This window comes from Carettochelys insculpta, chromosome 19 (assembly GCF_033958435.1).
Source record: "Carettochelys insculpta isolate YL-2023 chromosome 19, ASM3395843v1, whole genome shotgun sequence".
Lineage (NCBI taxonomy): Eukaryota > Metazoa > Chordata > Testudines > Carettochelyidae > Carettochelys > Carettochelys insculpta.
This window is the reverse complement of record NC_134155.1, coordinates 7,857,953-7,879,519: the sequence shown is the minus strand read 5'-3', so window position 1 is coordinate 7,879,519 and position 21,567 is coordinate 7,857,953. Positions and strand designations below refer to the sequence as shown.

At 40.4% G+C, this 21,567-nt stretch overlaps 1 protein-coding gene across 2 annotated transcripts in view; it reads right to left on the bottom strand.

Annotated features, from left to right (window-relative positions):
• The window catches only part of GGNBP2 (gametogenetin binding protein 2), a 29,890-nt gene extending 8,323 nt beyond the window's left edge, over positions 1 to 21,567 (bottom strand). The window contains exons 1-8 of one of the 2 annotated variants that reach the window (XM_075013935.1): positions 21,460 to 21,567; positions 20,299 to 20,417; positions 13,939 to 14,019; positions 10,911 to 11,164; positions 9,792 to 9,890; positions 4,948 to 5,061; positions 2,901 to 3,110; positions 1,659 to 1,833 (exon numbers count right to left, since the gene is read on the bottom strand). In XM_075013935.1, the coding sequence (XP_074870036.1) occupies positions 1,659 to 1,833; positions 2,901 to 3,110; positions 4,948 to 5,061; positions 9,792 to 9,890; positions 10,911 to 11,164; positions 13,939 to 14,019; positions 20,299 to 20,391 (1,026 nt within the window). In that variant the 5' untranslated portion in view covers positions 20,392 to 20,417; positions 21,460 to 21,567. The remainder of the gene's footprint in view (positions 1 to 1,658; positions 1,834 to 2,900; positions 3,111 to 4,947; positions 5,062 to 9,791; positions 9,891 to 10,910; positions 11,165 to 13,938; positions 14,020 to 20,298; positions 20,418 to 21,459) is intronic. The other variant, XM_075013936.1, reaches the window with a different exon arrangement.

Sequence of the window (21,567 nt, the reverse complement as noted above, 5' to 3'; positions counted from 1 at the left end):
CCTATATGAGAGATTAGACCAGTATAACTCCCTAGGTGGAAACACATCTTGGAATAAGAGTAACTTTTCCTGGCTTAGCTTAAAGGGGGGAGGGGAAAAAAAAAAACAAAACACAAACCACACACAAGCTTTGTAGTTATACTTCATTATAATGGTTTATATTTACATTCTACCTTATACTGGTATAAGCTGCCCTAGTAGGCAGGCACTTCAAAAAAACCCACAGGAAGATTTAACCAACAACATACTTTAACGCACTGGAAGAAAGGTTTTAGTTTTTTCATTATAACAAGTGTCATGTTGTGACTAGAAACTGGACTCCCCTATAGGTGTGGTTTTTAAAGCAGCTCCCGCCATAAAAAAACTGGGAACAAGTCACTTCAGGCTGTATGGTCTGGCATGGTTGGGACCTGAAAAGTCCCAAACAAGGAGAATTTGTTGGCCCACAGGATGTCCCCAGACACCAGCTCCCAAGCATGCTGCCTGATGCAGGCAGGCACCATGCCTCGTCCCCCATCTCCTCGACTACTACCCACTGGGCAACTCACCCATCTCCTGGACAATAGCATCTGTCACTCCAGCCCCAGGCCTGCACCTCTCCAGCTGCCCTGGGGAATCCTGGTTCCAGTCTGGCCTGCCCTGCCCCTGACCCCATGGGACAGTCAGGGAATCCTGGCAATGGCCCTGACCTGATCCCATTCTGTGGTGGAGCAGCCAGGACCTCTGACTCGCCCCATTCCCATGCTTCCACAGGGCAGCCAGGGCACTCTGGCCTCAGCCCACTGCTGTGGCACTCTGCTCCCAGCTGGGCTGCCACGGCTGTTTCCCCTCCCACCCTTAGACTCCTAGGATCTCAGGTCCAGGAGCATCAGTTGTCCTGCTGGACCACGGGTGTCAGACCAGAGAATGACTGTTTACGGAAGCACAAGCTGTAGCAATTTAGAGCCACATCTACAGTAACAAAAAGTTGTTACAAAATGCTTTGTAAAGCTATAAGGTAGGAACAAGTTGAGCCCTGATGTGACTATAAGTTTGTCCAAAATGGATTTTATCTTTTTTTCCTTAAATTGTTTAAAGGCTTTTAGACATAGAAAAGTCATCATGAAAAGGAAGCAGCAGCAAAGAAAAAATTTAAGATGGTGAAGATGGACCTATACCAATTAAAATATTGGAATTTTAGTGTCAAAGGCACTGAAGGAGACAAGAGATCAAGAGCAAGGATGCCCTGGATAAAGGGTTCTGCCCCATGTTTAAGTCCTGCTACCTCCCCTCCTCCCAAAGTCTTTGGAAGGTTTCAGTGAAGGCACTTTAGTTTGATTTTAGGCATTTTGCTTTAGCATTTTTAATTCAAATGTTTCCCAATCCTGCCAAGTCTTCACCATAGTTAAAACCAAAAGTAAGGTAACCTTATTACAACATACCTAAAACTTGTAACGCAGACAAGATTTTTACCATATTCCCATGAGCCAGGTCACTGTGGAGTGTCCAATATATGCCAGCACTGGACTGGAATATAAAATCATGGGGTTTTTCTCCAGAATAAAAACCAGTCAGAATAAAAAAGTATAAATGGTGAAGGAGATAATTTTGTAAGTTAAGGTAAAACCCCTTTATTTAAATGCTCAGTCACAAGACTTAAAATAGATATCCATTTTTACCTCAAAACTCTTGCGTAAAGCATCAACACCGAGGTAAAAAAGCATCTGCCAAGTCTGCTCCTCAGCCCGTAGCTTTTGCCAGATTCGATGTAGTCGCTCATAAAGATGAATACCCAAGCAGGTTAAAACCTCTTCTTGGGCTATGTCTATTGTCTTAGCATGCCTTTCCCTTCGTCTGAAACAAGATTATTAAACCGAGTTGATTTTGAATATTATGAACAATATACTGATATACAGATATGCGCAGTATTGAACTCTTCCATTCATTAAGTCAGAAATCTATTTACTGTACATTTAAAGCAGCTGAATGTGAGCTTTTTTAAACAAGACAGAGCAATCTGAAGAGATATTTGCATAATCACAGCAATAACTGTATAGACTTCCGTTGTGCTGCATGCAAATGCAAAATAGAAAGGACCTGAACAAAAAAAATCTGAAGCTGCATCAATTATTCCCATGACAGCATCTTAACGCTACGAGTATCGTCCATTCTGTGGCTTTTGAGGCGAGTTCTCACCAGTACAGGATTGCAAAAGTATTTTTTAAAATCCTTCTGCATATCAGCATGTCGCAGTCAAGCATTGTATTTTTCAGAATTTCTCTCAGACTATAAACTAGACAGATTAATTTTAGTTGTATCCATAGAAAAACATAGGAAGCCAAATATTTACCACATCTTTCAAAAAAGATGAATCCAAGGTTAAGAATTACCTACCGTGGAACAAAGCAACTGCATCTCAAGAACACAAACCACTGTCTATTAAGTAGTAGTATTTTTGAACAACATTTTTCTGTTTTTAGTTATTCGAGTTCAGAACTACTTTACCTGTGGAATATTTTAGGACAGTAACTGAAAAATGTAAAGTTGCTAAACTATTTTTTAAAACTCATTTTTAATATAACACAACTCAGTAAAACTTCCATTCAGGATTCCCTTTCTATTTCACATATCCTGAACACCTCAAATGAGAAAACAAGGCAGCCCTAATGAACAAATTTCAAAGCATTTAACAATCTTACAGTTTTGCTTGTAGATTTATCTGAACCAAGAGACAAATGAAATGTTAATTGCTTTGAAACTGCCATCATCATGAAGCTATTCATCAAAATACAAACAGTTACACCTAAAAATCTATTATGCAGTAGAAAGGCAGAAAATATTAAATCACTCTTGCAACAAATGTTCAGAAACAAAATAAAGAAGCAAAAGCGCTAGATAGCCCATTCTAGCAAATTACATACTCATACCCTCCTGCGAACTCTGGTTCGGCTCGACCCAACAGTCGCGCAATGAAGTCTGTTTCACAGCACACATGTATATGACGTTCATGTGGACAACTACGCAAACCTTCATAAAGGGCAGCACAATAGCCCTTTTCTTTGCTGCAGTCTAGTTCACCAACAAGAATATTGTATGCCCGAAGCACTTTATTTTTGCAATCAGTGCAAAACCTATTAAAAAAGTAGAGATGAATACTTATTGAAATAGAAGTTTAAAACAGTTTAATATAATTCTGTATATTACATTTATTAAACCAGACTACTGTACATTAAGATGTTTCAAACAAAAGTAAAAAAAAAATGACATATGGAGAACATCAGAAGTACACGGTGCTGTGTCTAAAGTCGCCCCGAACTTCGAAGGGAGCCTGGTAATTGGGGTGTCATGAGATTACTAATGAAGTGCTGTGGTGCATAAGCAGCACTTCATTTGGCTAAATCTCCCCCACGGCAACTTGAAAGTGTGAAACTTCAAAGTACCAGCTCGTGCATAGCCATGTCGAACTGCCCGCGCTCATTCAAAGTCCCTTTACTCCTCAATTTTGAGGAGTAAAGGGACTTTGAAAGAGTGTGAGCACTTCAACATACCCACAGCTGACCCATGGCTACAAGCAATCCAGCACTACACATTTAAAAAAAAAAAACAAATGTAATATGCTATCAAGGATCAAAAATGTTAAACAAGAATGGAAATACTGTTTTTAGTAACTAAATGTAGAAAACCCATGAATATTTTGATTGTTAAATATGGCTGATTTTCACCAGTTCTTTTAAGAGTACGATGGGAAATGGTACTGAAACTTTTCCCATTGTTTTGTTTTAAATGCATTCAATTTATAAAGTTAAAATAACGGAGTGAAGTTCTATCTAGAGATTGCCTTGCTACTACATATCAATATAATTGGGAGAGTAAGTTATAAGTTAGACAGGTCAGTTAGAGCATATTAATATAGTCATTGTAAGGAATTTAATAATCTCTCAGATCAAGAAATAAATTTTGGAACTATTCATCATTCAAACTCAATACAAAGTCATACCTAGTATACAGACGTAGTCTGAGTCTTAAATTCTCTTATAATAACAGCTTACATCAAATCAGCTGCTGATTTCTCAGCTAAATCAACTGATAATGCTGATATTTTTCTAACAGCTGCCACATAATAGTTTAATAGCTGAAAACAAAACTTTCACAATCTTTATTACATGGGAAAGTAAATATATAAAAAGGAATGACATTTCAGATCTCAGGTGACTATGTAAGTAGAATTAAGATACAAAGTTATAGGCTCTGTCTACACTAGACAAAAACTTCAAAATGGCCATTTCGAAGTTTACTAATGAAGCGCTTAAATACATATTCAGCGCCTCATTAGCATGCTGGCAGCCGCAGTACTTCGAAATTGACACAGCTCCCCACCACGCGTCTCGTCCAGATGGGGCTCCTTTTCGAAAGGACCCCACCTACTTCGAAGTCCCCTTATTCCTATGAGAAGATGGGAATAAGGGGACTTCAAAGTAGCCGGGGTCCGTTCAAAAAGGAGCCCTGTCTGGATGAGCCGCGCGGAGGCAAGCCGCGCCAATTTCGAAGTGCCGTGGCTGCCCACATGCTAAGGAAGCACTGAATATGAATTTCAGCGCTTCATTAGTAAACTTTGAAATGGCCATTTGCATGGCCATTTCAAAGTTTTTGGCTAGTGTAAACATAGCCATAGTGTTGCACTACCTGAAAACCATACATAAAAATAAGCTAATGCTTAATCTTCAGGTTCTAAGTTTCTCCTGGTATGACTGATACTACTATCAAGCAACCAAAGAGTAGGGAATACTTTTTGTTTTTGGTGTCTCAGCAAATTTTGCAGAACTCTGCCAAATTCTCAGACCTTAACGAAGCCCTTTTCAAATTTATCTTTAACTTCAAGTTGTATACTTCACATATTTTGTTTCATAAGAGACTCCCTTCTATGCAGGGTATAAAAGGGTAAAGGTGGTTTTAATTCTCTTAACTTACCTATGCTTTCGTAGATATGTTTCTAATGTTTCTAAAAGACAACTAGAATCAATTAAAACTACTTCATCCCTGCATTCTTGAGACATGAGCTCCCACACATCCATCCAACAACCCCTGCAGAAAGAAACATAATTGCATGTTAGTTTCTTTGGAGAGAGGTAGAAAGCAAAGCAGTAGTGTTATTTTTTTAATTATTTTACCTGGCAGCTCCCTGGAATGGTCCATAGCAGAAAGTGATCCTACATTTGCTCTCCTTCCTGCTGTCTTCACTATTTTTCTTATCTGCACCTAATTTCTCTGTACTGAGTGTGCTATTGCTCCCTTCACTGTAGCATAGTATTAAAAAAAAATTACAACTATGTAATGTCTAGTGTAAACTAAAATGTTTTCCTGAAACATGCTATTAAAATCGTACAGTTAGATAATTTAATTTGAATTGTATATATTCAAAGATCTAGGAAAGCATTGCATCTCCCAGAAAAATAATTATGGTTCCATAATATGAGTGACAAGCAGTACCAAACTGAATTTACTGTCTGCAAGAATCATGATCTTAACAATAGGTCAGAGGTAACACGTTCTCCCCAAAATAAAGCATTACTTTTGATAGGTTGTGTCTACAAAATCTTTATTTCCAAACTGATATTTAGTTTGCAATTTGTTATTGAAGCAACTCTTAATTGCATCAATTATGTCAAGTTCAAAGCTAAAACTGTATATCAGTTCTCTTAAAAGCCATACATTTGCCGAAATACTTGGCAGCTGTAAGGCAGAGAACAATCTTTAAAAAGCAATTCACTTTTACTCTAAAGGGCTTGCTACCTCCTGGAAGTTTACTGAAACAGCTATTCAGGAACAATTATTCTGAAAAAGATACACTTCTGTATCAATTTCAGCATTTACACTGCTATGGATGAAAGAGATCATATCAGAAAAGGTCATGTTTATTCCAGAATAAAAATGTCAACACTACACTAGAAATATAACAGCATAGCTTCAGTGCCGACACACAACAATGGAAGGAATCCTCTGTTAGTCATAAATCCACAGGTCAACAGAAAAATCCTTCCAAAAAAGCAACACAACCCACCTACATCTCACAGGCAGTGCAATTCTTCATAGTCACAAGAGGTGCAGCTAGGTTGACCTAAGTGTCCCCCCTAGGACTTTTACCAAAAATAATATTTAAAAAAGCTATTTTGATAAATTTCCAAATGTAAACAAGATTTAAGACTGGAAAAGAAGTCTAACTTATCTGAGCCCAAAAGGGAACACATGATATTTTGATAAATTTCCAAATGTAAACAAGATTTAAGACTGGAAAAGAAGTCTAACTTATCTGAGCCCAAAAGGGAACACAGTAATTACATGGCTTTTACAGTTTGATATTAAATAGATATCTCCTAACTACTTACCCAATTGCCACAGTAGCTGACTACTTGTAATTATGTAAATTGTTATTGAAAAACTAATTAAAACACCAAGTTAAATCTTATGCATAACATGCATCATGCAAAGCTATGATTTTATTTAAAACCAAGGCCTCTTGCAAAGGAAAAAAAAAGGTCAGGCAGAAGTTATGTTAGTGATCATTCACTATTTATGCTGGGAGAGACAAATTCTATCCCATCTTCTCAGTTAGGCAATTAATACATTTGCCTTCATTCAAAACTGCAGATTTAGTTGCACTGATACCAATATTGCTAACACCTGATGATTTCTTACACATGCAACAGATGCAGCAAGGACTGTCACTCTCGTGTGGGCCTTCATAGTCACAGTTGACGCTGCAAATGATGATCCCAAATGGAACTACGAAGGGCGCGATCCATAGTCTACGTAGATTGAAGGATGCTGCTACTACTACTACTGATGATTTCTGCAATTACTATATCTATTACTATGCAAATTACTATATTTGCAATATACATACATGCCCTACAATATACAATACTGTATGCAGAATTATACTTATCAGTCTATTTTAAGAAAACTGCACACTATAGAATCTAAACACCCTACGTACGTTGCCTAAGTAAAGCATCATCAGGCATAGCTGGAAGCCTCAATTTGCAAACAACTTATCTATAGCAAAATGTGAGGCAGAACTTTAATTATGATCTGTTTCATAATCCTCTTTGGCTCAATCTGGGAATAAAATATATACCGATTTAAGAAGTTGCCGCTTTTGAAGATACCTCATAGAAATCAACATGAAAAAGATTAACGTTACATTCCTTTGGATTTACTAAGTTAATCTACCTTCTATATCTCATCTTATGCAACAAGACACTAAAAATACTACCATTTGTTTTTACTGAAATGTTTCATCAGGTCAGAGATAGAATTAATGACTAGCTGCTATTATGTCAAGTTCACACTGAGTAAAGGGCATATACTTATCAATTTCGTTTCCCTCTTCCCAACCAACATCTCCAAGGGCAGACAAAAAGAGACAAGTTTGTCCTACAATCTGAAACTTATGCTCAGGTTGACATATTGTTGTTTATTCTGCTACAAGATGAGCACAACTGATACTGGCAAGGCTCCAATGCATTCCAATGAGGGATAACATTTTCATAGACTTTAAGGCAAGAAGGGACCATTATGATCATATAGTTCAACCTCCTGCAAATTGCAGGCCACACCACCTCACCCACCCATTCCTGTAATAGGCACATAACCTCTAAGTGGGTTACTGAAATCCTCAAAATCACAATTAGACTTCAAATTATAAAGAGTCTATCATTTACTCTAGTTCAAACAAGCAAGCTTCCACATTGTGGAGGAAGACAAAACAAAACCACAAAATAGCCCCTGGGTCTTTCCCAATCTGACCTAGGATAAATTCCTTACTAACCTTGGGAAATTGCCATATTGGCCTCAAAAAGGGAGATCAATTAGAAAGGGTATGTAGGTAAGACCTGTCAAAGAGACACCCAAGGGCGAAAAAAATTCTAAGAATGCAAAACCCTTCCCATTTACTACCCCATCTCTAGGCACCAGAGCGAGTTACTAACAGAATTTGGGAACAAGCTACATGCCATGGTAGGCAACTGAATGATACTAGCCCTCTCCATAAACTTAAGCTTAATTTCAAAATGAGTGAATAAGCTAGGTTTTTTGTCCAACCCCAAACTAGTCTTCTTTGAAGGCTATTCCAGAATTTCAGTTCCCTGATGGTTAGAAGCCTAAATTGTTGACATCCAGTTTGTATCCCCTTGTTCTTAAGCCAGCATTGGCTCTTAACTCATTTCCTTCCCTGTTGATTACACTGAGTAGATCCGAGGTGTAATCCTACCACTTCTCAGCCTTTGTTTGGTTAGGCTAAAAACCAGCCATGCTCCTTGTGTCTCCTATTAGGTAGGTTCTCCATTCCTCTGATCATTCCAGTAAGCCTTCTCTACATTTTTCCAGTCTGAACTCATCTTTCTTAAACATGTGACCAGAACTGCATTCAGTATTCTAAATGAGGTTACACCATTGCTTTTCACAATGGCACCACTTCACTACCTCTACTAGAAATACCTCAGTTGATGCATCCTAGGATTGCATTAACCTTTTTGCACAAATGCATCATACTACCAGCCCACAGTCATCCTGTGACAAACAAACCCAGGTGTGTCTCCCCCCACCCCAACACTTTCAACTAAGAAATTCCCAATTTATAGCCAAAATTATTGTTAGTCCCTAAATGCACAACTCTGCATGCTTAAATTTCATCACATTTCTGTTACTCCAATTTCAAGGTCGTTCAAATCCTCTTTAATGATATTGCCAAAACAGAGGAGAATCAGAGCACCTCCCAACTAGCGATGTTAATAGTTAACTAGTAAGCCTCATCCTAAACAAATAAGGCTTACCTCTTAGGGTTAACCAGTAGGGGCTGGAGTGGCCCTCTACCAACAGGGGCCTGTTCCAACCCTGCAGGACCCACTACAGGCAGGAGCGCTCTGGCTCCCAGGGCTGCTGTGGACCAGAGCTGGTCTGGCCTGGCTGGAGCATACCCCTGCCCTGGCACTCCTGGGTCCACCATGGACAAAGACTGCTCTGGCCTGGCTCGAGTGCCCCTTGCCTCAGCAGGCCTCTCAGAGCTGAAGCAGCTCCCTGCCTACAGTGGGCAGGGCGGCACTCCAGCCTGCCCCACCCCCCCTTTAATTGGTTAACTACTTAATATTTAATCAGTTAACTAATTAAACAAGATTTTACATACCTTCTCCCAACTTCCTGTCATCTGCAAAATTTCTCAGCACACTCCACTGTTTGTGTTATGGTCATTATTAAATAAAACAGGTCCCAAGACTGACACATATAAACTCTGCTAGTAATATAGCCTGACAGTTCACCTTTTAGCCTGACCTGTTATTCTCTCCCCTTTAACCAGTTCCTTATCCACATTTTGATTCTCCTATTAACCCTCCTCTTTTCCAGTTGATTCAATAATTTCCCAACATGGTACTGCAGCAAATTATTTGCTGAAATATAGCTAGATTAGAGAGCTATATTGCAGTTTCTTTGTCTAAGTAAATCAGATATCTTCCCAAAGAAATAGATAAGGTTGGTCTGGTCTGATCTACTTTTAATAAAATCCTGAAGTTACTGCCAAGAACTAAATTTTGCTTTTGCTAAGCTGCAAAAAGGGGTTTTGACCCATGTGTGCAGTTCCATACTGTTTATTGCTAGTCCTTCATCTCTGCCTATAAAATTTAGATACACCTATAAAATATTCACTCTCTCTTCATAACAAATTGTGAAAAAATGCCTACTTCTAATTCTATACTTTGAACTTTTTAACGTATACAACATAGTTTAAACGACATAGTATCTATGTTTATTTAACTTACCCCAAAGGTTTTGGCTTGTGTGTGTCTAGGGAGTGCAACTGACATCTCTTGTTCTTCTTGCTTTTTGGAATTGCATCTATCATGTCATTTAATTTGGACCTATGTAAACACATTCCAGATATTAATTTTAAAATTAAACATATAGTTTTGCAACAAACACACTTTCAAGGTTTTCTAGGAAAAAATAAATCAAAATGGACTGTTACAGATGCTATTGAGATACAAATATTGTGCCATTCCTTTACTAATCATAAGCTCTTCTTCCTGCTTTTATTACCACCCCTGACTATACAATCTTACATTCAGGTAAGCATTTTCCCAACCAATCATTTTAGCAAGCAATATGAATCACAGTCCAACATGCCACTCAGTTTTCTAAGTCAAACCTTTCCTATGCTAGAAAGATTCCTTCACCTCACCCTGTCCCCAAACTTACTGCAGTATAAAACAAAGAAAATACCACTTTATGTTCACAATTTAGAGGAAAATCCTGTTTTCTAAGTACTCTTCCTCCAGACATTGCAACAAGTTACATATGGCTATTCGGAAGTTATTGTCTAAAGGTTTGTCTACACTACAGGGAAGACCGACCAGTCAGGGTCAGTCTTCCGGAGTTCAATTTCATTCATCTCAATCGGGGATCAGTAGCTGACACCTCTACTCCTTGCTGTCATGAGGGGTAAGGGAGGTCAACGGGAGAGTTTCTCCCATCGACCTCCCTTTGTGTAAATAGTCAGGTAATTCTATTGCAGATAATTGTGTAGCTAGGATCAACTTAAGTATCTGCAATTGACTCACCTGTCTAGTGTAGACCAGGCATAAGAATCTTAATATTAATCCTGAATCCTTCTCACAACAGGAAGAAGGAACAAATTCAACTATGAATCTGAAAGATTAGCTAGTTTAAACTTTAAAAGCGTAACAGATAACTCTAAAGCAAAGCTGAACTGGAAATTGTGTGAATTGGCATCTGCTTACAGAGCCCATAATGTGTTAGTGCCTGCACCAAGAAAGTTAGGCAACACATTTATACAAAAGTTAGATTACTTTTTTCAGAAAAAGGCATGAAAAAAATAAGCTGAGTGACTGTTTTGACATGCCACTATGAGTTTAACTTACCCATGCACATAAAATAGAGTATAAAGTTTCTTTGCATCAGTCATACAGCTTCGAGTTACAGAAAGGACTCCCTTTGGCCCTACCATAAGGGGCTCAAGGGCTGGATTTCCAGATTCAACAAGCTGGGAAAATAGACGTTCCACACTACGACGACAGCCAACACATGGGACAAGCTGAGAAAGTGCACTCAAGACTTCACGCGATGTCACCATCATGGCAATATTTAGATCCTGCTGTTTAAGCATACTATGTCGCTGAAAAAGAGAGATGCAATGAATTAAAATAAAAAAGGGATGATTTTAAGTTGATTATAGGATGCAATACTTTGAGTTTTCAATTCCTTAGTGCAGGAGTTTGCAACCCCAGCACATGTGCCACACAAGCCAATTTTAAATGGCAAGCGGCAGAAGCTCAGACCGCCCTTCCTCCCCTTATGCAGAGCAGGAAAAGCGCTGGAGCCCCTGCTGCAGCAGTGCAATGCAGTGCGGTGCAGGGCTGCCCCCCCCACCCCCGGAACTCCTGCCACAGCACAAGGCTGGGTCCCTACTCTGGCAGCCCCTGCTGCACAGACCCCCCCGCCCCTCCAATGCCGGGCTCTTAGGAATGTGCTGCAGGCTTGTTTCTCTTCCCTCCCCAGTGGGCAGGGGAAGAGGGCAGCAGGCGCAGGCTGGGGGGGGGGCGGAAAAGAGGAGAGAGACAGAGAGAGAAGGGTGTGTTTAATAGCCAGGCGGGAGGGTGTAGGAGCAAGCTGGGGTTGAATGTTTGGAGTTTGGATAGGAAGTGGGGGGGGTGCAGGAATGATCTGGGGTTTGAGATTTGCATGGGAGGCAAGGCGCAACAGCGGGTGCAGGGTTCAGGAGTGAGTTGAAGGTGAGAGGTCTGGGTGGGAGAGAGGATCCAAGAACAGGGAGAAGGTCTGGCCAAGAGCAGGTTCGGGAAGTGCAGGTGGTGGGTCTGGGCAGGAGGGGATGTAAAAGCAAAGTGAAGTCTGGGTGAAGGGGAGGGCACATCTTCCTACAGCGACGTTGCTGTCCCCGTCCCATCAGCAGAGAGAGAAGTGCCCTGGAGAGACTTTTCTCCCACACTCCCAGACACTGTCCCCCACTACTCTGACGGGCAGGAATTCCAGACAGAGCAACGGGGGATCCCTCTTTGCAGGCAACCTCTAAGGCTGGAGCTCTCTGCTTCACCAACAACATTTGTGGTTCTGCTGAACCACGGTTGCCAGACCTCAGAATCCAGGATAAAAATGTGTATTAAAATCCTAGACATTTTTAGAGGTTCAAAAAAACCTGGCCAGAAGGAAATTTAAAGACTGAAACAGTAAAGTTCTGCATCTTTATTTATATATTAATGAATTTGTTGTAAGAAAGACTATTAGTGACTTTAAAAAGTATCACTGGCACATGGACCATACAGAGAGGTCAAAAGGCCAAATTTCTGCACTCAACCTAGGAAAGGTTGCTGACCTCTGCCCCAATGGATACTCACAAAAACAAAAAAAGCAGTCACCTAGCACTTTAAAGACTAACAAAATTTATTAGGCGATGACTTTTCAATGGACAGAAGTGGGTCTGTCCCATGACAGCTCATTGCCTAATAAATTAATCTGTTAGTCTTTGAAGGGCTACGTGACTGCTTTTTTGTTTTGTGAAGATACAGACTAACACAGCTACCTCTTATCGGATACTATCTGCAATACCCAAAATTTCAGGATGCCAGCACCTTCATGGAGAATTAAATATTTTGAGTAAAACAGAGGAGGGAACCTGGAGCAACATGTCAAATACCCATTCTTCTGTAAAAAGATATTGGGGGGAGGGAAGAGAAGTAGGAGAAAAGATCTGAATTGGCAAAAGATCCATATCATTGAGGGCCTATCACATTACCCTAAGGCCTACAAGACGACTTTAACAAGTTACAAGTTTACTACTCGACCTCATACTATTTCCACAAAGGGTACATATTAGTTTGGAATCATACAGGCACTCTATGGTACCTTGACCTATGACAGCCAGCTCTCTCTTACGGGAAAAGTGAGAGCATTTGAGGCTCTCCTATTCAGAATTCAGGACATACCTAAGGATACTACTTCTTGAAAACTACATGCCATTTCATATAATAAAGATACTAACAAATGAAAAGCGTCTACCATTTCTTGAAAACAAATATTTTGCTTAATTGTTTACTGAACATAGGATAACACTTTTAGACTTTAACTAATACCTGTAATATTAAATAGCCCCTCAACTTATTTATGCATTTTCAGAAGCTGAAACCCTTGCTTAAGGAACACACACCCACATACCCCGCTCTTTTCTCTGCTACAGTAATGGGAGACCCTCACAACCAGAGACAAATAGCTACGGAGGGGAAGACATGAAACTAACCATACAAACCAATAGTAAAGCACAAATGACAATGGGGACATATATGGAGAAATGAAAGAAAGCATTTTGGGAAAAGAAAAGAGATTGTTACTAATTCTACATTTCTACTTGAAGAAAAAAAAAAAAGGCAGATAGTCTTCAAAAGAAAAACCAACATAAAAATCATCATACTATAAATGAGTGCATTCACCGCTGCCTTGGAACTAGTTGCTAATACTTGATGTTCAAAAGTGACAATTTTATTTATGATTGAATAATCAGATTAGCAGCATTGTGAAACCAGATAAAAGGATGAAAATAGAATTTGAAATCAGTTTTTGTAAAGTATAATATAGAAACACACACTGACAACCGTATGTCCATTTGCTGAAAGTTCTGTTTTAAACAACATGATACAACATCTTTGAAGAGAACAGCACACAAAAAAGGAGTAACCATTAAACTGGGATGAAAGAGCAACTTATCCAGGGTCTTTTGATACTAGTGTCTAAAAGGCATTTCAGTGTACATCAAGTAAACAGACATTTCCTTAAAGATTTATCAGTCACCATAAGAATCAGAAGGCTAGTAACCAGAAATAGAAAAATTTGGCAAATGTATTTTTTTAATCTGATAGAGATTTCAGAATTGTGTCTTACCTGAATGAACTGCTTCAACTGTGCACCATTATTCTGATGTCCATCAAGGTTTAGTACATTATCGTGAAATTCCATCACCATCTAAAAACAAGAAAAAAAAAAGACTCTCAGAACAAAGTGTCAGACATAGTCCGGATCTGCCTTTAGTCTGTTTTCTTTATTAAAAATGCATATACTGTTGCTTGTTGAATCCTCAACCTTTTTACATTACAATACTGAAAGCTTTGAACATGTGTACTCTATGCTGAGTATGAGAATGGTCAGCAAACCATCCAATTTTATTTTACTTTTCTACAGGACACTTTAGAACAGCATTTCCCAAACTAATCTGGCCGTGGAACACTTCTGAGCTTGGAATATATTGACAGAATACATACATGCTGAACAGGGAGGAGAGTGAGGTGATTAGAGGGCTTCATACCCAAATAATTGCTGCAAATAATGCTAAAACCTTGATTTTAAAAAGTTCAGGTTTTTGGATGTCTTATTTTACAAAGACCAAAAAATAAGAGAAAATCATCTGAACGATAGGACTCTTAGCAACCCCAAAAACTAAAAATTAAGTACAAGCTCAAAACAAAACATCAATATAACAGCCAAAAGAAGAATGGTTAGTGTCATTCTTTTGTACAAAAATAGAAAGGACAATATATTTTTTAAAAAAGACTGTCCTTCCTTAAATTATGAAAAATGAAACGCAAAACATTAGATATGGAAAAAGTTACTTTTTTACATTGTTTTTATAAATTTTTTTTTATTTTTACAGACCATTACTGGAAAATAAAAATAAGTAACATTAAACATTTGTTTTTAAATTGAAAGAATTTTTTTGCATCTTTGATCACAAATCCATTTAATATTAGGAATGATGTTGGAGAGTCGTATCCTCATATCAGGTGCAGCAGGGCACTATTTCGCTGAAAACGACTGGTGCCGAAATAATCCAAATCAACTCTGTTTCATACTATCATTAATGTATTATAAACGTTAATATACCTACTATCTAAATACTATTCAAATACCTAGTATTTTGATACACACAATTTCACATTTAATATTTTAGAAGGAAAAATATCACAAGCATCTTTTTAGATTCCATGGACACCTATTCATGTCACACGGAACACCAGCGTTCCACAGAACACAGTTTGGGAAACGCTGTGTTACAACATTTGTTTTTCTAAAACATTTAAGGAAACAGAATAATCATTAAAACTAGATAGCAACATTTATATTACGAATATGATCTACAATACTTGAAGCACAGCTTCAGTTAAAAAAAATAAACGTTATTTAAGGCCTTAGGACATCCTGCAATCCAGTAAATCAACTACAAAAACAGAATTATGAAAGCACAGTGTGACAGTTTAATCACCTCAGTCTATTCTTGTAAAGTATCAATTTTAAGAACATTAATTTAACAAGGTATTCCCAAGGCATTTACAGAGCTTTGGATAACTGTAGTTGCAATTCTAAGTGGTTCAAAGCAAGATGTTAAGCTCAACAGAGCTATGTGATAACTGGTAAAATATTTCATATTATTTCTTGCTTAATTACTTACCATGCAGCATGCAAGTCAAAAAGACTCTGGAGTGGGGGAAAAGGTGATGTGTTATTCAGTTATGCTTTCATTTGCTAATGGAGAACCAAACAATTTTTAAGTAATGAAAAAACACTAGTATCTATTTTGCACCTAAAACCCCAGCAAAATATATTCTTGTTCACAAGGTGCAAGTTCCTGCAATCCAGTTAAGTTTTATTTTAATTTTCAACATGGATAGGGAGTTCTAACAGGCATTTTTTCCCTACCATTTTAACTAGGGTGCACAAATATTTTGTCTGGAGCCACAAAAAAATTTTACCAGCTGCAGTTAAGAAAACAGAAGTCTCTTCCACTAGCATTCAAATTGCTATTCCCTGCATTCATCCCAGTCAACACCACACTCAGAGCTGGATGTCTTTATAGATATAATTAATATCTTTCTTCACAGTTCCTCCCGTGTGTATCAGAGATAGCAGGGATGCAGAAAACTAATGATAATCTTCTGCAAGCAGTCCAAGTTTTGTGTACCTTTAATTTAAATACTACCTACTTATATGTAACTTACTATGATTCTACTCTGACTCAAGTAGCTTAATAAATACAACAGCTAAAATTTCTTCCTCTTTAAAGCTTTACTTTCATATAAGAACCTTGCAGCAAAAGGGAACCTCCACATAGCAACCCAGCTAATTATAACTACTGACTGAAAGGCCTGAAGCCCTGATACTGCAACTGGCTCCAAGTGCATGGATCCTTGAGTCTGCACAGAACTCCACTACAGTAAGTATCAGCCCCCAGAGACACTTATGGAATAAGGACCCTGTCAGCTGTAGACTTGATTTAAACACAATGAACGTGTTTCAGTGTTTTTATCTAAAACTGCACCATAGGAAGGCAAAGACAGACAGACTGGGGGGGGGAGGGAAGTGAAGTTTGTTTAACTGATTTTCTTGACACAGAGAAGTCAATTTTATTTTTAAAATTCAGTTTCAATAAGCCAATGAGCAAGAAAAGAATTGATCAACAGAAACCTATTACTACAGTCCCTTTAAATTAAAATAGTTGAACATATTAACAAACTGTAGTGTGCTATTTTCTGATTCACCAACTCCTTAGCTCCCTTTAATTGGGCAGAGGGGAGGAGAGCAATCTTCTGAAACATCAATCCACTTTATTTCCCCCTTCCAATATCAACTTCAGAGCACTGATGCCTCTCCATTTTAGAGCAGTGGTGGGCCAACTATGGCCCATCAAGTTTCTGTGTGTGTGGCCCACAAGACATTTTGTTTATTATTGCCAACTTTATAAATGCACAAGATTGCCAGATTCTTCTGGTTTGTCTGTATAGTTTTATTCTTACTGGTATTACTTCAGTGACAAACACAAAAAGCAAGTGCATATGAAGTAAAGTGCATGCTGATTGCATACAGCACTGACAGAGAGCTGTGAACTCCCTCAGTAGCCTTTCAAAGCACTGCTGCAAGCTCAGCAACATAATGCAAATTTTAGGTGTGCAAGCACAGTTAGTGAAACTATCCTGTCTGAGGAGACCACCTTGGTTATGACCATCTTGCGGCTCACAGAGATGAAGGCCCACCTCACTAGCTTAGATTGCCCATCGCTTTTTTGGAGCCTGCCAATATGTTTTTTCAGCTGGAAAGAGACTGCTTGAACGATTAAGATCTATTCTCCCAGCACAGAAAGCACCTTTGCTCCATTCTAATATTTGCTAGCATCAAAACACTTCTATTCTTCATGAGATTCTTTTTACCCGAGCTGTGCCATTTATGCTTTCTACTTTTTTTGCCCTAGCTTAAGTCTTATTTTATATGCCTCTGATCCGTGACACTTTGGCCGTGTCTACACAAGCCCCAAACTTCGAAATGGCCACGCAAATGGCCATTTCGAAGTTTACTAATGAAGAGCTGAAATGCATATGCAGCGCTTCATTAGCATGCGGGCGGCCGCGGCGCTTCAAAATTGACGCAGCTCGCCGCCGCGCATCTCGTCCAGACGGGGCTCCTTTTCGAAAGGACGCCACCTACTTCGAAGTCCCCTTTTTCCCATGAGCATATGTATTTCAGCGCTTCATTAGTAAACTTCGAAATGGCCATTTGCGTGGCCATTTCGAAGTTTGGGGCTCGTGTAGACGTAGCCATAGTGAGCAGCAGCATATCAATTCGTAGGGCAAGACTATGGATTTCCTAGACGTACTGTGTCTTTGTAGTGCCAGGCATAATGGGCCAACCTGTTGAGGCCTACAGATGCTATTGGAATATAATGTTTCCTACACCTGTATGTCCTCCAGCACATATGGCATGCAATCATGCTGCCCACAGCAATCTCCAGCAGGAGCCCGAAACTGATGATTTTTGTCAGTGTTAATATAATACTCCGACTGAGTGTGCTATGTACCAGAGTACCAGGATTATCTGCAGCTATTTGTGAAGAACAGCCAATAACTAATTTGTCTTCCACCACAACAAAGAATGCCCACCAAGACTTCTGAACAGTACAGAAAAGCTGCCAGATATCAGGTCAATTCAAGCAGCTTCTGGATGAAGTTCTATGGACAGGAGAAACAGCACAGTCAGTTCCTGACTTAACGAAATGGGAAAGCAGGTCCCCATAATACCAAATCAAACACAACCCTCTCTCTAGGATTTATAGAGTAGATTATTTTCATAAACTGAAAAGGTGAAATATTTTTAAAACTTTTAGCACTTTCTTTGAGAAGACAGGATACCTAAGCTAAAGCACTAACTTTTGCAGGGGCAAAGTGATAACACAGATTTATGCTATTTTATCATTATTCCAAGATGATATAGAAAATTTTACCACTTTTAGTTCAAACACACAGGGACCAATTTGAGGTCACTTGGATTCTTTGTTTCTAATTTCAAATAAATAAAATAAAATAAATTTTTGTTAGTTCTTTAAATTGCTCCTGGGCTGCTTTTTTGTTCAAGTAGAGTGTAATGACTTACATAGATGCAGGCCACCTTATTCAGCTAAGATTTTTAAGAAGTTTTAGATAATTTGATATCAATGGGCCTGTAATAACCTGACACTGATTTTTTTTAAGTTAAAGCACTAGAGCTAAGCTTTGCACACAGCCACAGAACATGTACTATTTTCATTAAGTATTTGAAAACTACTCATAGATTCTGAAGACCTAAGAGGAAAAACTCCACGGAGACTACCCAACTGCTAGTCCTATAGCTCTGTTAAAGAGGAGTTTCCAGCATATGTAGAAATGATGATTTTTGGCAACTCAACAACAACAGAATGAGAATTAGACCCAGAGTAATGCCTCCATATAATGGACGAGGATGGTAGTTATACAAATACCTTTCATTCAAAGGCTTCAAAAATTAATTCTACTGATATATAAAGGAACCTCTTCTTCAATCACAACTGAAGCCTCTCTCGTTTAAAAGTACAGTGACAAGCTGATGGCACTGAACAACAGTCACTATATAGGACTGAAAGCTAAAAATATATTTCAACCCACTGAAACAAGAAGGGATTTTACACCAGAAAAACTTAAGTTACCCATCCTGTGACTTAGCCAGTGCAGCAAAACTTCATGGGGAATACTGTATTTTGTTTTGATCACTGTACTTCAAAAGAGACTTGGGAGAAACAAAGAAGGTCTGACAAGTAACAAACGCTTAGAAGCAGGAAGAGACTTCCACAGGAAGAAACTGAACTATTTCATTCAGAGAGGAGAATGGAGGGAGAAGTACACAACACATGAAATTGTTAAAATACAACACATCAGGCACTCATATTCATCAACCCATAATACAAACCAGGATAACTGTAACAAAAATCAGGAATGTAACAGATTGAAGGAAACTTTTTACAGAATCATAACTAACATACATCATCCACTGTCAAATACATGAAGGCCAACAACTTAAAATTATGGATAATGTCCTCTTTTTAAAAAAACAAAAAAAACCCCAATCTATACTGAAGTTTCATACTTTAAGGATAAGGCAAATCCAAACCAGCTTGGGTTAGGAAGACATTTCCTCTACAGGCACAATGTGCTAGTTTTTATTATGGCATTTCTTTCACTTGCCACTGAAACTCTCAATATTAAGTCAGAGAACAAACTCAACCAACTCCCTCTGCCTCCCAAGTTCATTCAGTTAGTTTTACTGCATTCACCATATAGGGGAGAAAAAAACCCACATGATGGCAGATGTTGAAAACTGGAATAGTGCATGGAGAGACAGACCAATCAAACCACCAATTAATTTCAAGAACTGTACAGAGGACAATGCTCTGATGAAGGACAGAAATGTCATCAACATCTCTAAATAGTCTTATTTTAAACCCAACTTTACCAGCAAGCCACTTAATTTTTTTCTCACTCATTTTAAAATGTGACTTAATTTTGCCCAGCTTTGTTTGATACCTTAGTTTCACAATTCACTAATTTATTAACTCTGCATCATTAAAAGACTGTCTCCCTTTGGCTAGGCCGAGACACATGCCTACTGCTTCTTGGAAACAGCAGGCATACACACCCCAAATAAGCCACGACTATTTTCTGATTTTCACATTTATATTTTTCTAAAGTCTGGTTAAAAAAAATGCACTGCATTGAAAGTGTAAGTGACAAAGTGTTATCAATTCCCAAAGATTATTACCTTGGGAGAACTAAATGGAGAAGTCTAAGTGGCATATCTAAGAAGAAAGGCCTTCCCTAGGAATTACAACATATCGCCTGCCTATGTGGTTAACTGCCGGGTGCGTAGCTAGATACTTGGACACTGGGTGTTACTTGTCCAGCAGACACTCACTGTAAGGGTGTCATCTATGTAGAGGGGGATCTGCCTCTTTTCGAAAGGAAATTCCTCCTCTCCGTCTCTGCAGACTGCAACCAAGCGCGCCATCTCTGCTGCTTCCTCTCAGCTTCAGCCTGCAAACAGCCAAGCCGCAGAGAGGTAAGTAAGAGCTCCAGTCCTACGACACACTTTCACCAGCAGGGAAAATGAGTGTTCTTTATCAGATCGCCTGATTCAACACGCCCGATTGTACCTTAAAAACCTCGGCTTTCCAAGCTCCCATACAAGAGACACTCTCTACCCGGCTCATACCCGCTGTGCGCGGTCAGATCTCTGTTCCCCAGCCGGGAAGTAACTCAGACGGGGAAGAGAAAGGCCTGAAGGGGTAAAGGCCGGGAAATGCGACACGGCCTGGGGGAGGGGAGAGGTAGGGAGCAGTAAAATATTGACTCTCTCTTGGGGGTTCACCAGCTCAGGGGGAGTCCCCGGGGCAGAGCACGGGAAGTCTGCCCAGGCTTGTCCCAGAGCTCACCAGGGCTCAGCCCCCTGCCCCTGGGCGCCCTACCACGGGGGAAGGCAGCAGCCGGCCGAGCTGTCAACGGCCCTGCCTTAAGCCTCAAGTCTGGCCGCCCCCCCAGGAGCGGGAGGACCCGCCCATCCCTTCGCGGCGCTCGGCCCCTTGTGCGCGGCGGCCAGCCGAGCGCGGAAGAACCCGCCCTCTCCGGGCACGGGCCTCAGCTGAGCCGCCCCACCACAGCCTGGGCGCTTCTCGGGAGGGCTGTTATGTAAGGAGGGGAGGTGCCGCGCCGCGCCGCGCCAGTCCGGGGACCCCTCCCCTCCACCAGGCTCATCTTCCCCCCCCTGCTTGGCCACAGCCGGCGCGGACCCCGCCCCGCCCCAAGGTGCACCACAGACCCCGCCAGCGACGTAGCCCCGTCCCGGCAGCTCACTACCCCGCACGCCGGGCAGTGGAGGCTGCAGCGGCCCAAGCGGGCGGACGGCCGGGCCCACCCCCAAGCTCGGTCGGTTCCCTGCTCCGGGGCTGCTCAGACCGGAGCCAGCCGGCGGGCAGGACTCCCGCACAGGGGCACTCCCCTCCCGTCAGGCCTCCTCGGCCGCCTGGCTCCCTCCTCCCGCGGGCCCTGTCAAGCCGCTCGCCCCCGCCGGGGCCTTTACCGGCTCCTCAGCGAGTCCGCTGCCTCAGGCGCTGTGAGAAACCAGCGGGCGGCCCCTGCCCAGCGACAGCGTCTCCTCAGAGCCACCCTCCCCGCAGGCGGCAGCCCC